The following is a 19656-nucleotide window of genomic DNA, read 5'->3' on the forward strand; positions in this document are numbered from 1 at the left end:
TGTCTTTTTTTTGTGATGTGGTGAGTCAGCAGAGCACTGAAAGTGTTGTGAACTAGTTCTATGTATTTATCAGTCACATTGTTTTGTAACAATGAATAAAGCATCCCCAGCTGTATTTTCTGTACTTACTGCAAATGAGATATAAGCAAATTTCTTGGCACTCAAAAAATAGGTCATGTTTCTTCCTTCTCATTAGCTTCAAGCATCAAAACCCAGTGGCACAGGAATATTTATCTCTTAGAAGAGATAAAACCACCTAGCAGCCCATGAGACATAATAAGTAACTAGCCTTGTTTCATCTGGGTGAGGTCTCAGTTAGCTCAAGATTTAAGTCCTGCTGGCCAACTCCTACCTCACCTGTAAGGCTGCACCCTCTATATTTTGTCACTCAGGACCCATAGCTCAACATCTAGTTACAGCCAACTGCAGCTCCAGCTATTTCTGAAACAAGAGCTAGTTGATGAAGAATGTGAAGCCATAAGATGCCACATGCAGCAGTCTCCTGACAGTATGGTAGAGTTTCAAGGAGAAACTAAGGCAAGCTCCAAGACTACAGTATCGCCTAGGCCCAGCAGTGGCATACTGGGTTTCATACAGAACCCTATTCCCACATAAACACAAGGTCATATCCATATTTCTCCCACACAGCTACTAATCCCTCTCCATGCATTTGAGAGAATGATCAGACACTTGTAAAAACATCTAGCCTTTCCCTAAGAAGGACTATGTTTGCATTTATTTGTCTTCTCATCCTGAAGGATCAGAGATATTATAACTCCAAAATGCTCCAAAGAATTTGAAAAACAAGTTTGCACAATAAAGCTGTCAATACTTTCACTGTTTTCTCCTGACAGCTACTATCCGCACAGCACAGATGTGTCAATCTGCCAACTACAGATATACACACCCTTGATAGCACACTTTAAAATTACAGCAGTAACAAAAGTGCAAGTCATCCAGAATTTGTTCTGCTAAGTTTTTATGGATATTTACAGGTTTTCCCAGCGGTATATGAAACAGCAAGAGAAAAACACATTTGTGGCTCTAGACAAATGTCAGATTTCAGATAACATTGGAATGTATTACTGCAAAGTTCTATCAGTATGTTTTTGTAAGGCTAGGATGATGGATTTTGTTGATATCATTCTCTAAACTAGGGCTGACTGCCACTGCTGTTACTCAGATCAATAACAGAATTACCTTTGACTCAACTGAGAGCAGAAGGAGGCTTCTGACTTTATTAACAAATGTCAACATTATTTCTCTTTCACCAAATGCAACTATATCCACATAACTCATGTTCTTGCAGCTCTGTATGTGCAAATCACTTTTTCTGTTGTACTTCTGCAGCCCCATTTCTTAATGACTAGCGGCATTTCCAAACACTGCAGCCATCTGATTATTACCCCAAAACCTGCAGACACATCTCCTGCAAGGTCAACAGGAGCCATCTTCACATAGCCAAAGGCATTGCTGAATACCATGCTGAATAAACCCACAGAATTTTAGACTCCCCTGGGGCCTGATGCTGGGAACCTTTGCCAGAAAGCAGATCTTGCTGCAGGTAAGCCAGTCTCACTTAGTAGGAAGGGGCTACTTGTACATCAGGGCCTTCAAGGCAGCTGTCTTCTCTGATCAAAGACTAGTTTTGTATCTTCTTTCTAACTAATTTTAGCTTCCTAGAAGAATTTGATGCTATCTAAATCCTTCAAATGCCACTCCTGTATCTGCTTCTATATAAATATATCAGATCGCTCAATTAGAGATGCTGCAGGAAGATTGTCTGACCTGAGCAGATGCAGATCCAGATCAAAGGTTTAATGCATACTTGAATTGTGTTTCTTTAGATTAGACAGGGATGAGAATTCCACTAACCCTACAGCAAAGTAATGACAGGTTTCAGTTGCTGATGCTCTATTGTTCAACAGATCAAAGGAAGCTTTCTTCAAAATGAAGACACACAAAAATTCACTTGCCTTTCTCTGAAAGACACAGACCCCAATTCCATGATTAAGAAACTAGTCTTCAATTGATTTGTAATGTTACTATCAAATTGTTCCAAATAATCACTCATTAAGGTTTTAATAGCACAGATAATACTCAATATCATCCTCTGTAGCAGGAAATAAAACAAATTTGTGAAAGTTGTGATGGAATTTCCACAATTAAATTCTGATAATTTTTTTTCTGAGTCATGTTCTCTTGCTTCAACTGGGTGAATTCAGTGGATTCAGAGGACCCGTGTTACACTGGTGAAAAGGATCACAATGGGCCATAACTCCTAGCATGGGAACGTAAATAAAATTTGTGTCTTTTTGTAAAAACATAAAAAGCCAAAAGCCAACAGAAAAAACTTACCAGCATGTGTGAAGGAAACATACACAATCACGTGCTTTCATTTGTATTTAATACAGAGTACAAGTTTGTGGTTTCAGGGCTCTGCCCACAAACAAAAGCTCTGAGGTTAGCCCTGCTGGCAGAGCATGCAGTAGAACAATCCCATGAAATGGGATGTTCAGAAAGCCAGAAACTGTGGCTGTTTAAGGCTTTGTCGCAAGCAGAGGTTTACTATCCTCCTCTTGCCAAAAGTTATCATCTCCCCTGCAACAACGGCAAAACTGGACGTGTCGTGGTCCAATGTATTACTAGCCCACCTTTCGCACCCATGAAGGCAAGCACACAAGGCTGCAACCAAAGAGGCTAGAATGCAGGCACGTGTTCTGTCTCAGAGCCCTGCAACAGGCAGAAGAGCAACTTTGAAGTTATGAGCAGTAAGGTCTTAAAGGGCCACCACTAGCCCTGTCAGAACTCTCAGATGAAAATCTTCCTAACATTGTTTATGCTGATGTTATATTTTTCCGGGGTAGGAAGGGAAACAGTTATGCCACTGTATGTCCCCAATAGCCAACACAGTTATACTGGATCTCTTACATTGGCATAACTATTTTGATGCTTTGTAAGCACCTCAGTATCTGAAATAAGTTACATCAGTAAAGCTCTTAAGTATAGGCCAGACTCATGGAATAACAGAGATGGAGAACGGTGGGGATTAGTTACCCAGAGGTAAAAAAGCAAGACCAAACGGACACATCCTGGAACTCTTAACTGTCAAGACAAGCTCTATCCTACCCAAGGGAGACGGGCAACAACAGAAGGGCATGCTGCTATTGATGATTAACATGAGTTACTGAACCTGCATCTCCTAAGAGCTTCTCTTCATAAATCAGTTAGTGAGACAGTTACTCCCCTTCCTTCATGCCAAATTCAATTACTTTATTCTGAAGTACAATATTAAATTTAGACTAAATAAGCTTGTTTACTGTTGTAAAATCCAGTTGTTTTTCTCTTCTCACACTAACAAGATGGAAATAACTTGTTTTAAGAAAAGTTCCTCATCACTGTAGCTCTTATCACCCCAAAAGAAGGATATCCACATGCTTTACACTCAGCTGCTTCAGAGTGGTGATAAATAACTCTTCAGTAAAGTAGCACACCTGAATGGAAGGATTGCCACAGCCTTCACCAGAAGAATCAAAATACTTCACTCCAAAATACTTCACAGATGGAGGCCTAAGGTCCAAGAAAGACAAGAAAGCAGGCTTTGCATCTGTGCTCCATTGCTATGAGACACGCTATGTTAAATGAGTTGCCTGCACTATGTTTGTATCTCGGTCACCCCTTCCTCTCAGTCAAAGCACCCGAAGTTCACCAATGTCTTTCAGTCATTCCTTCAAAGATCAGGTCACACTTTGTTCACCTACATGAGTCCCACTGAAATTAATCTGATCTTTATTTTTTAAAATGAGAGTCAACAATGACTTAGGTTTCTGAATTGACTCCATCTGCCCATCTAAGCGGTGCTGACTAAACAACATACCAACCCAGGAGAGAAGATTAAGGAAACAATCTCATGGACACCGGGGAACTCAGAAGCTCTTCCAAGCTATTGCAGCTAACTGCAGACTGTTTCCATCGACAGTCACCACCTCTACATTTCTCCTCACCTTGCAGAGAAGGAAATCCACCAATTTAAGAGACCTACAAAATGTTAATTATCTTCTGTAAACTTATCAAAACATTAAGCTGGTAAAAACCACAGACATACTGGAACATGATCACAGTTCTGGATACAGTAGATTTCAACTAAGAATAGACTCCAAGGACTACAGCATTTCTGTGTTCATTACTCTCTTATCAAGCTTTCACACTGCAAGCGAAACAAAGATTGTAGTACCTCATTCTGGATAGGCTCCCTTAGGAGGCCAGCACTTGAGGCTACAGGTGAGGAAACTGTTGCCCTTAGTGCATTTGCTCGTAAAACGATACAGTCCAGGCTACCAGCTTGGTGATCATTCTTTATCTCCTAATTGCATTCAGATTGCTAAAGACAAAAGTGATCCCAATTTTATACAATAAGGAACTTCCTTAAATGCTGACTACTTTTCCACCAATCCTAATTTCTTCTACATTTCCCTCTTTGGATAAATAGAAATGTTTGAAATAATTAAATTGGAAGACGCATTGTACAGAAGAGTACCACATATAATCTAACATATGTCAACTGTAACATGTTGCATTCTAGATTTAATCTTTGCTTTGATTTTAATTAAAATCAATAAGTAGTAGAGCAATTCCAAGTTGGAGCCAGCAGCATTATATGGCTTGTGTGCATAAATAAAAACATTTAGAACAATACACATCACTTAAGTCTTGAACTTTTCACGCATATGAGTCACCCCTTAGGTTTAATGGTAACTATGGAAGCCACCTGGCTCAGATGAAAGCCCAGTGAGTCAATTAAGATGTTTTCACTAATTTCAACAAGCTTTGAATCACTTCTTACAAGAATTTACTACACTAGACACCACATCCCAGAAAATTACTGCTGGACTAATGTGAATCCTGTGATCTGCAGTGACTTGAATTCAACAGCCTTTTGTAACACTTTGTAAAAAGATATTTAGTTCCAAAAGAAAAAAAAAAAAAACAAAAAACCAAAAAAACCCAAAAAAACACTGATGCTCTGGTGCTTAGCATATTTTGCACAAACAAGACTTGTTGGGGGGGAAAAAAATCTAGAAAGGAAGTGAATATCTGACCTAGGTTTACAGAAGAATAGCTGAACAAATATTGGGAAAGCAGTCTGTGATGCCCAAATGTAACAGAATTCAGTTCATCATCCCTTGGCTGAGAGACCTTTGTAGTGACAAGAAAGCAGACAACAAGCCTGCAGTGGTTTGCATATGGAAAACATGCCGCTTTCAATTTGAATTCACCAGACTAAAATTGCTGCTACCAACAGCTCCACTTCAGCAGCACTGAAGCAGGCAGTTGCAGTGATCCAATGCTACAGCATGAGAGCTGCCTGCCTGCCCCTCTGCTGGAGTTTCTCTCTTCAGGAGCAATGTCGGCAGAGAATAACTTGACAATGACAGCTATAAATGTGGCAGTTTATATATTGATGTACTGGTGCCAGACATCAAAATGGGGATGACCAAGGAATGGCATATGCTTCATTCCCTGCCCTTCCTCTTGGGTTGTACTCTCTAGAAAACAGACAGGTGAGTTACCTGCCCAAATTTATTTTCACGTCTCAAAACAATGTGGAAAATAAATGTAATTCAGAAGTCATTTGTACCAATAAATTGCATGCAAGTTAATTACTACTCCATGGTTTTTTTCATTAACGGAATCGATTCAGTTTTATGTGACCTCCCATGATCACTGACACTATAACTAGACTTAGTAAAATTAATTTCTAGGCTTTGATGATATGGGTCAATGATTAAGGAGAATAGGTCACCATCTGTGAAGTATGTCCATTCAGGGACTTGCACTTTGACACTGCTGTACTCTCTAGAAAAATAGAGGGTAAAAAACATCCTTAAAACATTTTTAAAATGACCAAGCTGTCTTTTATTACTCATTTTATTCTTTCCAACCCATGTGAATATATTCAAAACGAAGGGCTAAATCTTTAATGAAAACGTCACTATATAGTTGTCAGAGACGTTGAACCATATGCCTGTATAAAGCAGATCAGTAAACGGAGAGTCAAAACACACACTCCAAACGTTCTTCAGAAACTCAGTTAGAACAATACCTCCTTTGAAGTTTTATTACAGCTACAATCGTAATCAAAGTTCAGTAAAGGTCCTACTGCTCATGACACTATGTAGTCTAAAGCATGTTTTTCAAGGCAACATTACTTCTGACATAATCTATCTGCCAAGAAGAAACGTAAATATTTGAAAAGCACTAGAGCACACAAGAATGGTGCAACAGTTAGGTACTGAATATCATACACAGATGATCTAAATTCCACCTGTATCCTTGTGTATAGGGTTCTCACTCGGCTCCCTCCTGAACACGTTCCTTAAGCTATCTGAACCGCTGTTCAGAGGCTCCTAGTTCTCTCCATCAGAGGCAGGAGTATGTAACTAAAATTTAGACTTCTCTGGACTACAGACTTGAGAGCTAGATCCACAGAGGATACTTAGGGCGAAAAATAGTCGAAGCCTTTCAGCACTGACCTTCCTGCCTCACAGAATTCACAATCGTGAGCAAGGTTCTCAGGCTCCCTCTGCCACGTGAACCCTGCAAAATAGAACTGACAGAAGCCAGCAAAGATGAATATGAGCCACCTGGCCTGACAATAGGAAACCTGAGGAAGGATGAGGGAACTAATTCCGTCCATCAAAGAGGCTAGATCCAGAAAGTCCCTAGATCTCTCCCATGGGCATGATATAATCGCTAAGGTCCAAGACACGGATGCGCATGACATGTCCTGTGACTGAGCAAGGATCCAACTTTTATTCCAGTCTTGCTGCTGTTCCTACAGCACTACTCTGTAGGTGCACAATCAAAAGCACCACCATTTTGGCCAAGTGAAGTGACACAGTATGATGTTCACGTGAGATTCATAAAGCAGGCTTTGAGGATCCAATCCAACAGGTGTATCCTCAGCGTGCTGACAGACGTTAGACAATACTATGGTTATGCCTTTAAAATGCTGCTATTTCCCATGCAAATGCTGCAGGATCACCTCTAATTGTAAAGGTTATTGTCTAATTTCTGAAAAGCTAACTTACCTGCTGCTCTGATCTGATTTTACAAACTTCTAACATTAAAAAATCATGATGTTTATAATTTGCAAAGCTTAATATTTTGTATCACAGGTAGTTGAATTTCCATAAATCACATGCAACAAGTTGTAAATCCCTCCAGATGACCACTGTAACTAAAACAGATTTCACAAAAGGCACTTGCATCACTCAACCAAATCACTTTCAGTTTTGACTGTTGTGCTTTTGGGGTGCAGAGAGGCAAAAACCCTGTTAGATGGTGGATATTCTAGAAGTGACATATTCTAAGCTAATTTATTCCACACCTCTCAATAAGAAGCACATTCTTCCTGAGAGGTGCTATGAGAAATTTGAGTTACAATGACTTTGTACAAACAAGGGTGCGGTTGAATTTCATTATTACCGCTAGGAGACAAGCTTAGCCTTAAGAATGTTAGCACTGTATTTGTCTTCATTACATTATCCAACAACACGTGAACCAAACAAACAGGACTGTAATTATTCTGACATTCTGATGTTTTATACCATGATTTAAAGTCATTCCAGGAAACAAAAACTCCAATTTGTTTGACCGCCATAACATGCTTAAACAAAAGCAGAGTTTTAGTCTCATAAAACCAATATTTGCTATAGAAACAATTTAACTGTAACTGCACCTATCTTATCAAGCTTCCTAGTAAAAAATCTGTAATCCTCTTCAGTAGCAAAAGTCAAAGTCCAAGTTTTGGTCATTTAAAAAGTCTCCTCTTTTTGGGTTGGTGCAGTTCCTCCCCAAACCCTCCTGTCCACCTAAACATGTTCTCATGGAGAATATTGCTGAGGAGCACTTGCCCTTGTACACTAAATGGAATTCATTGCAGTGATGTGTTTTTCATGTCTCGTGAACACACAAAAATTTCAATCAGAAAGTGTAGTAGTCAGAGTAGATTCTACCTGCTGTTCCATTATTTCAGTAACTCCCTATATTATCTGTTCAGCTCAACAGATGAAGCTCCAAGGCAATAAATTACTATCACAGAGGAGAAAGTGCAAGCGAGCCAGTTGTTTGAAGTTTCTCCACTATCTGAAAGCCCTTCAATGACATTCTCCTTCGCCGATCTTCAGTCATCTGACTGCAAGAGGACTGAAGTCTCCTCTGGTTTGCCATTTCTAGATAACTGTAGGAATTCCAGGCATAGAGTTACTTAGCTCATACGACCAGCTTCCTGTCAAAGGTAGAGCTGCTTTAAAACACTGAAAACCATTTAACTGAGTCAATATACAGTCCGGTAGCACAAGTGTAAATTTTATTTATAAACTGAAAAATGTGAAACATTCCAAGTCACCTTGGAATGATTTGGTGAAAAACAAAGGCATAAAATATTTCCTGAAAACACTGAAGCACTGCTGAGGGAGAAAAGTAAACGCTAATTTTAAAGTAGCCATTCTCCTAAGCACAAAAGAACATTGATCAACCTTATCAGGGAGAAGTAGCAAAGCTTGCCTCCCCAGTCCTACAAAGAAGTGCTTGGAATTCGAGACACAGCTTACCAACAACAAGTAGAAATTCAGGTCAGAAAAGTAGGAGATGGTAAGGCTTGTAGAAACATGCCTGCCTGTCTATTCAGAGGCTTCCCATTGTAATTCATTTGGATCTGCCTAATGCACGCTTAAAACAACACGAGGTTATTTAGAAATTTACACATACACACAACGACTCTCTCCTCCCTTCCCACAAGAAGGTCTCGGCAACTTGTCTACAGCATCTCTACAGGGTAAACTCACAGTCCAGCTTCCCTAAACACTGAAGATGAATGGTTTCCATGCAAGCAACAACTAGGTTTTGGGATTTGTGGGCTCTTTTAAGCTCATGAGGCACTTATATTCACAAGTTTTATTTTTAAAAAAGAATAAGAAAAAATAGTTACTAGTATTAACCTCTCAGGAGTCTAAAGAACCTTCAGATGCAAGGAAGATGTTGCAGGAAGAAGTCCAAAACCAAATGGAGAAAAGGTTCACATTGGTTTTGATTTCTTCTCATCCACACCAATTACCTTCTTTTCTCATTCTCCGAAACGATCCCCAAAACATTTTATGCGCCAAACTATTAGTATTATGTATGACTATTATGTATTTTTATCTTCTTTGCAACAAAATGTATTACACCAAGCATCAGGATTAATAAACATTTCAAAAGTTTCCAGGGAACATTATATTTACACAAACTGAAGCCTTTGCTTACTACACAACCAGTATATTTCTCAGGAATGTTTCAGCCAAATGCCTATCATTTGACATGGGTATTCTGAAAATTTCAAAAGGAGCGATAAGCAAAGAGTTTAGCTCATTGTATTTGCTAGGTAATATCATCTCTTTCACCAGTTAACATAAGGAAATTGCTGCATTATTTCTATTGAAGTAAATCACTGTCTTCACTCCTCCCTCCCTGCAAACTCAAACCAGTCTTATTCCAGGCAGAAAGACGAAAGAGGACTGAGAAGTGTCCCTGCTTTAACAGCACACTGCTGGTGAGGTTACAAACGAAACCAAAAGCTTACTCTAGAGGCTAAATGGACCTTTCATTTTAAAATAAAGAGTAACTTAAAATATCTCTAGTGAGATTAAGACATTGAATTGTGTCACTATGACATCGCTTAGTTTATCAGCAAATATTACATATAGAAGTTTTTGGTCAATTACAGCAGGACAGACACTCATCACAGCCACATCCACTCTCACAAGCAGCTAACCTACAATTTGACTCAAGCTGATCTACCGGTGAAAATTAAACCATGGATTCTGACCCTGTTTTTAGCAGGAAACAGAGTAGGATCTATAAGGGGCACCCATTTCTCTAGACAGGGAAATCATCCTGTCTTATGCATTGCACAGGATCCCAAAAAGCAGCTGACGTAGTTGTGCTGAAGGCTGGAGGAGACAAGGAATTACCTGACTCAAAACACTTTTTGTTTCCTTTCACTAAAGTTTAGCTCCAGGACAATGAAAATAAGTCTAAAACTTCCCTGTTTAGAGACATGCAATACAGTAAACACTCTTTTCTCCAGATGCAGATTCCCACGTATCCAGCTGATAATTTTTTTCTTTGTCATTTCCCTCAATCACTTAGCCATGATCTATGGACACCCCCTGCAAAGCCCACACTAAAAAGCCTCAGTGGTGTGACAGTGAGCACAGCAGGAACTTAGCCCATAACAAAGGTTCCTAAATGCTGTGACAACACAGAGGAAGAAAAACTGACAGAAAGGAGATGTCACAGTTCTGGTCCTGTGTAACAGTACCTTCAATCATTAATCTAGCTACTCTTCTGTGGCAAGGCTGTACTCAAACATACTGCTGTCTAGATGGAAGAAAGCTATCACCAGTATGCAAACTGTTATCCATACTATATGTCATCTGCTTGTTGTTCAACCCAGAAAAAAGTCAGCAAATCAAACTGATGTGCAAATTAAATTGCACGTCAACCTCAGATTTTGTTTGCTGGGTTAATAGATAGTGAAGAGTGTTACATTGCTGCTGCTACCGGGCTATGTACCTTGCAGGCAGGGGAAGGAGAGGGCAGAATCAAAAACTCCCATCAATAGCCTGTTTGCAGACCGGTCAGAACAGGAGATAGGGGTGAGCTAATTATGTGGCCCATTTTTTCCTCCCTTCAACAAAAACAAAATATAAAACTATGGATTATTGTTCAAGCTATGAGGCATGAAACAGAAACTAAACCCAGCAATACTGAGCTACCACAGCATGAACCAATTGCCCGTGCAGGGAAGGACATATTTCTGTTATGGATGCTTGATGAACATGGATTATAGAGTTCTGAAGATGCTCTGTGTTTACTTAGTTGGCTACTGAAATGGATAATTAGTTTTTATTAGCTGTAATGCAGTCACTAAGCATTTTGAACACTTCATGCCAAAACATATCAGAACACATACATGCCACCATGCCACTGAACTGAAAACAAGTATCGCACAGTAAAAGACTGAAGGAAGTGAACACACAATAAACCTTCAGATGGGAAAATACAGTGCTACATCCTTCCACAATGCAAAACCGCCACTGCCTTCACTACTGAAGCATAAAGAATAGCAATTATATCTAAATCCTTCTGAAGTTTCTCATTAAAGAACAAATTCAGTAGAACGCTTACGCTCAGATTGCCTTAACGGATATCAGAGCTATCATTTTATATGAAAATATGGCAATTCATAGGCCACATGCATAATTAATTCAACAAGAGAAAGCTATAAGAGCTTCAATTAAGCAAAGGACACAGTGATGTCTTTCAAAGCTGAGTTCGAAAGGAGTTGTATTCCAGAGTATTTGTTAATGCAGAGAGGTGCTGCTGGCCTGAAGTTTGTCTCTAGGCTCTCTTTTTATTTATTTTTTAACCCTGCAGTAGTTGGCAGGCACCGAGGCACCACACCTCAGCCGGTTCAGCGCGCCTGAGGGCGGTCTCCCCCGGCACCAGGGCGCTGAACCCCCTTCCCAAGCGGGAAAGTTTAGCCCACTTTAATCACCTTTAAGACCCTTTAAACACACCCAATATTTGTACCCTACAAAGAGGTTTCAGGGGGGCTTGGTTTGCCAAAGGCAATTTACGAAAAAGTTAAGCTTGGGCAGCCTTTCGGGGGTGGGGAGGGGGAAGGGAAAGCAGTTGTCATTCTTTTCCCCCACTGCACACGCAACCCCGGCAAATTCAGACCCGCGTTTCACAACAGCCTGCTGACCCGCAGGTCCATGCCGGCGTGCGGGGCGAGGTCTCGGACCCGAGGGCGGGCTCGGCAACCGCGGGATGGCGAGCGGCGCCTGACAACACCGGCCAGCTTCGCCCCGCGCTGTCCCCGGCTCCGGAGGCTGAGCCCTGGCCGCAGCGGCCCCGCTCCTCTCCCTTCTCCCCGCCGCTCGCCCTGACTCACCGCCACCGAGCCCGAGGAGGAGGCGACGAAGACGCGGATCACCATCTTCACCTCATGAGCCGCGGCGACGGGACCGGACGGGACAGGGCAGCAAGGCAGCGAGGCTGCGGGGACGCCGCTTCTCCGCACGGCAGGGGACGGGGCCGCCCCGCTCCACCCCGCCGCCGCCCCCTGAGAGCGGCCGCCGCCCGCAGCACCCCGCTCCCCCGCGGCAGCAGCCCCTCTCAGCCGAGCCGGGTCCGGCTGCTCGCTGACAGGCGGCAACGGCGAGAGGCGGGAAAGGTGGGGGCGGCGCGCAGGGGCCGACGGGCGCTGTAGTTCTCCCTGGGCGGGGCACCGCGCTCCCTGGGCCGTTCCTCGGCAGCAAAGCCGAGCCGAGCCGGCAGCCCGCCCGCTTCAGGCAGCTTCGCCCCCAGCGCCCGGGGCTGCCAAGTGCCGCCCTTCGCGTTTGAGGGGCCGAGAAGGGGTTTGTGCCACCTTCCAGGTGCGCTCCCTGCAAGTCAAGGTGTCCCCAGCACATGATGAACTACAAACGCGCTTCAATTCGTCCCCTCTGCCATTAACGCTGTGCCTCCCTGACAGCTCAGCCTGCCTAGGCACTCCACGCACTCCTGTCTCATGTGGAGCCACCACCTCCACTCCGACGGGCCCGGGTCTGGCCCTGCTGACCACCATTTACAGCAGTGAAGGGGTGGGAAATGGCGCTGCTGTGGACAGGACACAAGGGCATTCCTGTCAGGGCAGGCAAAGGGACAAGGCAAGGGAGGTGGGCTGCTGGGCGAGAAGATTCTCCTAGACCAAACATCTCAAAGGAGTTAAACAGCGCTGTCCATTTTCACTTGCTGGTATAGATGTAGAGTTCGCAATATTGTCAGCGGTGGAACAGATGTTGCAAATCAACGGGATAAGCAGATCACCCCAAATAACCCTTCATCAGTCAGTTCATCTGCAAGCGACTGAGGGGAATCCCTACAGCCCTCATCAGCTTTTGGGTCTGCGAGGACGCGGCCTGTCTTTATAATTAAAGACTCAGAAACAAGTAGCTGACAGCCTTATATGTGTTACCGAAGTCGTAACTCTCATCCTTCTTACTTCCCTACACGCAGCCAGACAGTTACTCATTACCTCGGACCAAACTCTCCCTTCCCACCATTTCACCCCAACAGTGAAGTGCGTGGTGTCAGCCTCCTTCATACCCTTCCATCGCCACCACCTTCAGTGAACTTCCACCATCCAGACTAAGTGCAGACCTCAACTCGCTGCCAAATACGTCCTTAAAGCCTTCTTTACATTTTAATATTAACAATTTATTTTGAAATGCTGCAGGTCTCGTCGAAGGTACCTAGCAAGAGCCATAAAAAATAATCAGGACGTTCAGTGCTCATTCTGAGCTTGATTTATATCTTGTGGAAGTCATTGGGAGACTTTCCACTGACTTCATGATCCTTTGGAGTGGAGCTCAATATCAGCAGTATAAAGTCCAATCCTGTAATGGGAATTCAGGAACCAATCTTGCAAAGATTTATAACTATGCGTTACTTTGCTTTCACGACAGTGCTTACTGAAAACAGAGGTACAAAGGTCAAGGTTTTCTGGCTTCAGTGCTCCTGGCTTCATTTGAGCGCAACTCTTACTATGGGAACCACAAACCAGTGACCAATAAGTATTTACTGGTTAATTGCTGCTGCACGACCAGCAAAAGGACCAAAGGAGACAAACTTTTTTTATGTTGGTTTGTAATGTAACTCCAAGCAACTTGTTAAAACTCTGTGATAGGTGAGTAATTATAGGAATTCACTGGAAAATCCTCTTTACCTTACTCAGTGAATTTCCTTCAAAATGAAGCATTATTTCTGATGACATATTTTCCTGTCTTTCTCTAAGTTTTCTTAAAAGCCAGAGATGTTTACTTCCCCCCTTACTTCCCTATTTACTCCCTACTAGAAAGTACTGGTTTTAATATTATACTTTGGCCATACTGTTATTGCATGAAACAAATAGAATCAGGGCAACTCACTACAGCTGGTTGTATTTGATTCTCTCATAACATTAATATATACCTTTAAATTATAATTATAACTCCTGCCTTCTACTGCATTTCTTACATACAGCAAAACAGAAAAAAAGGTAGTGAAGTCTAATTCTGAAGGGTGCTGCACATCTTTCCCTCTCATTAGGCAAAAGAGGATGCTCCTACCTCTCAGAGACAACCTTGATACATTACCAATAACTGTGGCACAGTCTGAAATAGAGTACAATAGCACTAACTGGAAAAAAGCATGAGATGTAAGTAAGAAAATAAAGAAATTCTAATGGGACTGGAAAAACTCTAAATAAGGTACTTTTAAAGTTGTTTCCTCTCCTTGTAGGAGTTCTGTACTTTGTCAGCTCCAAAAGCCACAAATCTAGTCTCCTTTCCCATCTGGAAAAGAAACAACTTTCATTTCAGTCCTCTTGAAAGTATTACTGAGCTGCATAAATTCTCAAAAGCTGTGGGGAAAAAACGGCTGGTAGGAAAGGTAAAACCAGCACTCGTTAAAAGAATCCAAACCCACTATTCCATTTTGAATGCCCCAGACTGATCCCCAGCCAGCCAAGCCAATGTATGTTTTTCTTCTGATTGTTTTTAGAGTCTCCCTTTTGTTCCTGTAGCCCTTGGGTCAGTAGGTTCCTATAGCTTCAACTTCAATATAGAGTCTGAGCAGCCAAACTTCTGGCCAGAGTTGGTAGACTCAAATTGAGCTAAAGTGCCAGGGCTCATGAAGAAATTCCATCCATCACACTTGACACAGCTTCTAGCCAACACTTCAGCATCCTTATTCCACACATATTTAGAGACACCATCAAAGACACGGCCAGGGGCATCCTGCCTGCATTCTACTACTTGACTATGAATGCAGCAACTTAACTAAAGTGTCCTTTCAAACATCTTTGAAACAAATTTTGAACAACCTCAAGCTGTATTTCAATTACTTTTCTTGTAATTATAAGTAAATTTATAATATTTTGAGTGAAAAATCTTGCACCTATAACTTCTCAGTATCAACTTTGACGTAGCATGGGCATTGAGAATCCAGACAGTTTTTCCACTTCTCTCTTTTCTAGTGTTTTCATACACACAAAGAAGCTAGTTCTGTTGTGGAAGTAGTCCAGAAAGTTAGGACAAAGAAACATTACACTCAGAAGTTGATAATTTTAAAGATTGTAGAGCGGCCTCTTACTTTACATGGCTCCTAAGCAGAAAACTATTACTCTGTGGAGGGTAAAACCTACTGGAGATCGCCACGTGACATTTTGCACTTTCAGATGGTGTACAGGTTAAGACTGGCCATCATCCTCTGTCCTGCAGCCGCTGCTGCTAAAGGTCCTGAGGCCATACCTTTAACTCCATTTCTCCATTTCTACTCTGCAGTTCTAGAGGCTTGAAGATCAAATGGTGCAAACACTTTAGTTATATAGAAGAAATACCATAAATTAAAAACATTGTTAAAATGATTTATGAAGAGTTTTCCGTGTTTACAGGAGGTGCAGACTGGAGCTGAAAATGTGAATTTACGGGGGGCAGGGGTTAGTTTCTAAGGATTTCATGGTAAGAATGATTCATTGTTATGCCAGATCTTCATGGAAGATTAAACAGAACTCTACTGCTGCTAAGGTAACAAAGAACACACAAAACCAAGGCTTGCAAACACGTGAAAACAAAAGTATAAAAGTACAACCTCGAACAAAGAAGATTCGAATTATGATAAAAGATTATTTGTATAGCAAGATGCAACAGGCACAGGAGAAAAATCCTGGAGAAATGGAATATTATACTCAGAACTGAAAAAGTGGTTAAGATGGCTTCACCTCCCACCTGAAAGGAGCAGTCTGACGCATTTTCGAAGTTTCTGGTCTGTGGGCTGTCAGTACCCATCAATTATTTCTCTGGGTTCTATGAAAGGTTGCTAAGAAGTAGTAAATTCACGTAGACTTTGCAATAATCCACATTCTTGACATTTCTAAAGGGGTATTTAGCACTTTTTAAAAATTCTAAGTATCAAAACATGTTGAAAATTACTGGTTTAGAGTGTCATTAAAAGCTCTGACAATCCTGAGCCATCCTCCTTGGTAGAAACGTGGCCATCATGCCAGGAAGCAGCAAAAGGAGGAGATAAATAGTAGAGAAAACAGAATACTCCAGCTGCAATAGAGCTACAGAGTTATCATCAGCTGATATCACACTGCAGACCCCAAGAGAAAGTAGATAAAGGCTCTAAAACATATAAAATGGCCAAAGTAATGTGATGTAAGTACAGGATTGTTCCGCTTGTTGAGTGATGGCACTCAGTGTGGTGGCTGATAGCCTGTAAATGTCTTGGCTAGACATAGCCTGAAAGCGTAGGAGATAATGCTGTTTGGAGCTGACTCTGCACATACATCCTAGAAGCCACTGTATTTTTTAAGGCATCAATTTAATCACAGAAGGAACCTCCAGGGTACCCTCTCTCAGTTGTGCATTAATGCCTGCAGTCATGAGTTGTGCTGTGCATAGTGCTACGATTTCTCCTCTACACGCACAACAGGTCAAGCAGCTCCTAGTCAAGATCGCCCTATCCTTTGCAAAAAATGGCTTTGGAGGTTTTGTAAATCACACTGTAGTGTCTCAATAAGAAACTCCGTTTCATGCAGGACTCCCTTTTTTCCAGAACCTTGACTGTGGCCAGAAGTTTACATTCAGAGCATTTCTCAGCTTTCCCCACAGTCAGGTTTTTGAGATAACATCAACAGAATTAAATGCTGTCCCAAGATAAAGCTTTTTCTCTTTTGCCTTGAGTTACTCTGAAGCTACTACGAAGTGCAGGTGTTAAAGCAGGCTCTTGGGAAGAGACAGAGCTGGAATAATAATAATTTTGAGAAAGGTTTTGATTTGTGCATTCACAATTTTGTGGCATGTTGAGGAAAGCAGAAAGGTACAGCTGTTCTTGATTTCAGAATAATTTCTGTATCATCTCTTTATAACCAACAGCAAAATAAACCCCAAACCACAGAGAGCTGAGTAAACCTTCCTTCACGCCATTTAAATCTAAATATACCTAGAGAATTCCAAAGGTAAATAAGGGTCCATTCTTCTCAGCTGCTGCCTTTCAGTTGAAGTCACAATCTGCTGCCCTTTAGTTGAAGAATGACTAGTTGTTAGTATCTGCGGCTGCTTTGATTCCCTCCATGGATTCCTAATACTAAGGACCTTTGAAAAGAAAAACATTTTCCTGTGAAATTCATCATATGATGTAGCTCAGTCGTCTGACATGCAATAACTGTACCTGGAGGTAAGAATGTCTGTATTAAATCTTCCATCATTCCTTAAACTCACAGCTGCATGGTGTAAGAAGTGCCAGAGTTCATTCTGCAGTCGTGCCTTTAAATATCCCACCATTGCTGAAGCCAGTGGCTCTGGATGAGGAGCAGGAATCCATCCAGGGTTCAGTCAGTGCCTTTCTGCCTCACCTGCCCTTTCAGCCCAAGATATCGCAAAAAAATCAGGCTCAACGATGTGAAGCCGGGTAGGCTTGTGTTTCTTGGTGAAACCAAACTTCTGAGCAGCTTTCTCCAATTTTTTTTTTTTTTTTTTTTTCAATTTAGGGAAAGGACTCGTCCTTATTTCTGCTAATTTGAACAACCTTTAGTAATCTACATTACTGCAGAGGGATGAGGGAAGAAAGCCCCCACAAATCTCATTTCCCCATCTGCAGTTACATCGAAACTTAACTAGCAAGCACTCAAGATGCGAAGTGCACTCAGGGAGCGGTCATAGAGCATTACATTTCTGCCAGCCCTTTTCTGGGGGACCTTCTGCCAAGCCCTTAGAAAAGCAATCTACCACCACGCTTATTCTGGCTGTTTTCCAGCTGTTTTTCCATGTCTGCCCAGTTCCATTCTGACAAGGCACTTCAGAAGGTTCATTTCTTGCAGGATACAGGAGAAGTGGGTCAGCAATAATATTTATATATACAAGGACAAAGAGTGAGTAGTCTTGTGGAGAATAAGAAGCAGCTGAGTACATGAATACTGGTGACTTGCCTAAAGCATTCGCACCAAATAAAATAAGAATAGTTATTATTTCTATAGTACTTAGGAGTTTTTCAGATGTTTCACTGAACAGAGAGGAGGGGAAAAAAAAATCTCAAACTTGGAAAGCTGACATAAACTTGAGGATAAAGATTACATGTGCACTGCGTTTCAAGCAAGGGTTCAAGCCCACAAATGGAGGCCACATTCACATTGCAGGGACAGATGATTGTACCTGGGCATAGTTTTGAGGTGACCTTTAGGAGACCACAGGGAACAGTCTTTGACCCGCACTCATCCTCAGCTCAGAGCCAAAGGTGTGTCCCCATGTGCCGTGTGGGTGGCCCAGGCGTGTTGTGCTGGCCCCTGCCCTGTCGCAAGTGTATCCCCTTTCTCTGGAGATGATGTAGGTGACTGGCAGAGCCCTTCTCTGCAGACAGGATACGTAAATGGTGTGAATTTAACTCCATAAAAGCAGCTCAGATGGCTGCAGACAACCTACCAGCATTCTTCTAGACCAGGAGTGTGGTACCCTATCAGCATTCCAGGTGTTGTGGGCAGGGGCCAAGGAGAATGAGGGGGTGGGGAAAGCATGTGGGTCCTGCGTCCCAAACTGGAGAGTGGACTAGCAAATTGGAGCCAGAGCTGGTGCAGGGAGAAGGCAGAAAAGGAAAACGTGGCAGCAGCGATTAGGGATGTGCTGCAGGCGGATCATATTGACCTACATGGGAAGTGATTGCAATTTCATGAGCTGGTTTGAACAGAGAGGACTCTCTCCTGCCTGGACAGAAGCGAAAGAGACGTGGATTCAGAGCAGGAGCACACTGGATGGAAATGAGCTGCCCGGCCTGGCACCATCAGTCAAGCTTAGGCACAGCTTGTGCAACTAACACACTGAGCAAAGGAGCATGTAGGAGGCCACGTGAGCCAGGCTAAACAGCAGCTAAATAAATGAGAAACCATACAACGTCTCAAGCAATGGGTGGGCAAATCATTGCCCTTCCATGCATCATCTTACCAGTCTCAACCCAGGCTTTTTTTGTGCGAAGCATGGACCTGCCTGTCAAAGCAGATACAGTTTTTGTATTCTTTGGTAAAGTAACGCTGCAAAATTTGCCAACATTTATTTATTCCTTTCAGATTTGTAGCATAAAGTTTGTTACATTTTGCATTTCCATGTCCTGTTTTTGCACCACGTTTTCCCAGATCAGATACTCAGCGCAGCTGTTACTCTGCCTCAGAGCTACCTGAGATTTATTTTCTACTGCCATAAAGGTAGTGGGGAGGTAGTGGTTGGGAAGTAGTATTTTCCATAGAGGACTAATTAACCTATAACTGGTGTTCAGTTTTAAAATGTGAAGTGATAAAAATGCTAAGTGGCATTTTTAGCACTTCCCAAAAGTTGGCTGCAAAACTCAGTACTGTTACCCTGGTCACATTTGACCTTAACAGCTCTGCTTTGCAGAAAAAATGACGTGCTTTGTGTCCATGTTTTGCCATTGGAAGAACTGCCGGTTGACACAATAAGTATGTATCACTTTTGTCAGTGAAGGCACAGCTTAGGACAGCTCTTCCAGACTATTCAGAGCATGACTTGGATGGTAAGA

At 42.1% G+C, this 19656-nt stretch overlaps 1 protein-coding gene across 1 annotated transcript in view; it reads right to left on the reverse strand.

Annotated features, from left to right (window-relative positions):
- The window catches only part of SH3BGRL2 (SH3 domain binding glutamate rich protein like 2), a 43794-nt gene extending 31689 nt beyond the window's left edge, over positions 1-12105 (reverse strand). The window contains exon 1 of the mRNA XM_086608254.1: positions 12002-12105. Coding sequence (XP_086464380.1) covers positions 12002-12046 — 45 coding nt within the window. The 5' untranslated portion in view covers positions 12047-12105. The remainder of the gene's footprint in view (positions 1-12001) is intronic.
- Between the last annotated feature and the right edge of the window lie 7551 nt (positions 12106-19656).

The sequence above is a fragment of the Tauraco erythrolophus genome, chromosome 2 (assembly GCF_009769465.1).
Source record: "Tauraco erythrolophus isolate bTauEry1 chromosome 2, bTauEry1.pri, whole genome shotgun sequence".
NCBI lineage: Eukaryota > Metazoa > Chordata > Aves > Musophagiformes > Musophagidae > Tauraco > Tauraco erythrolophus.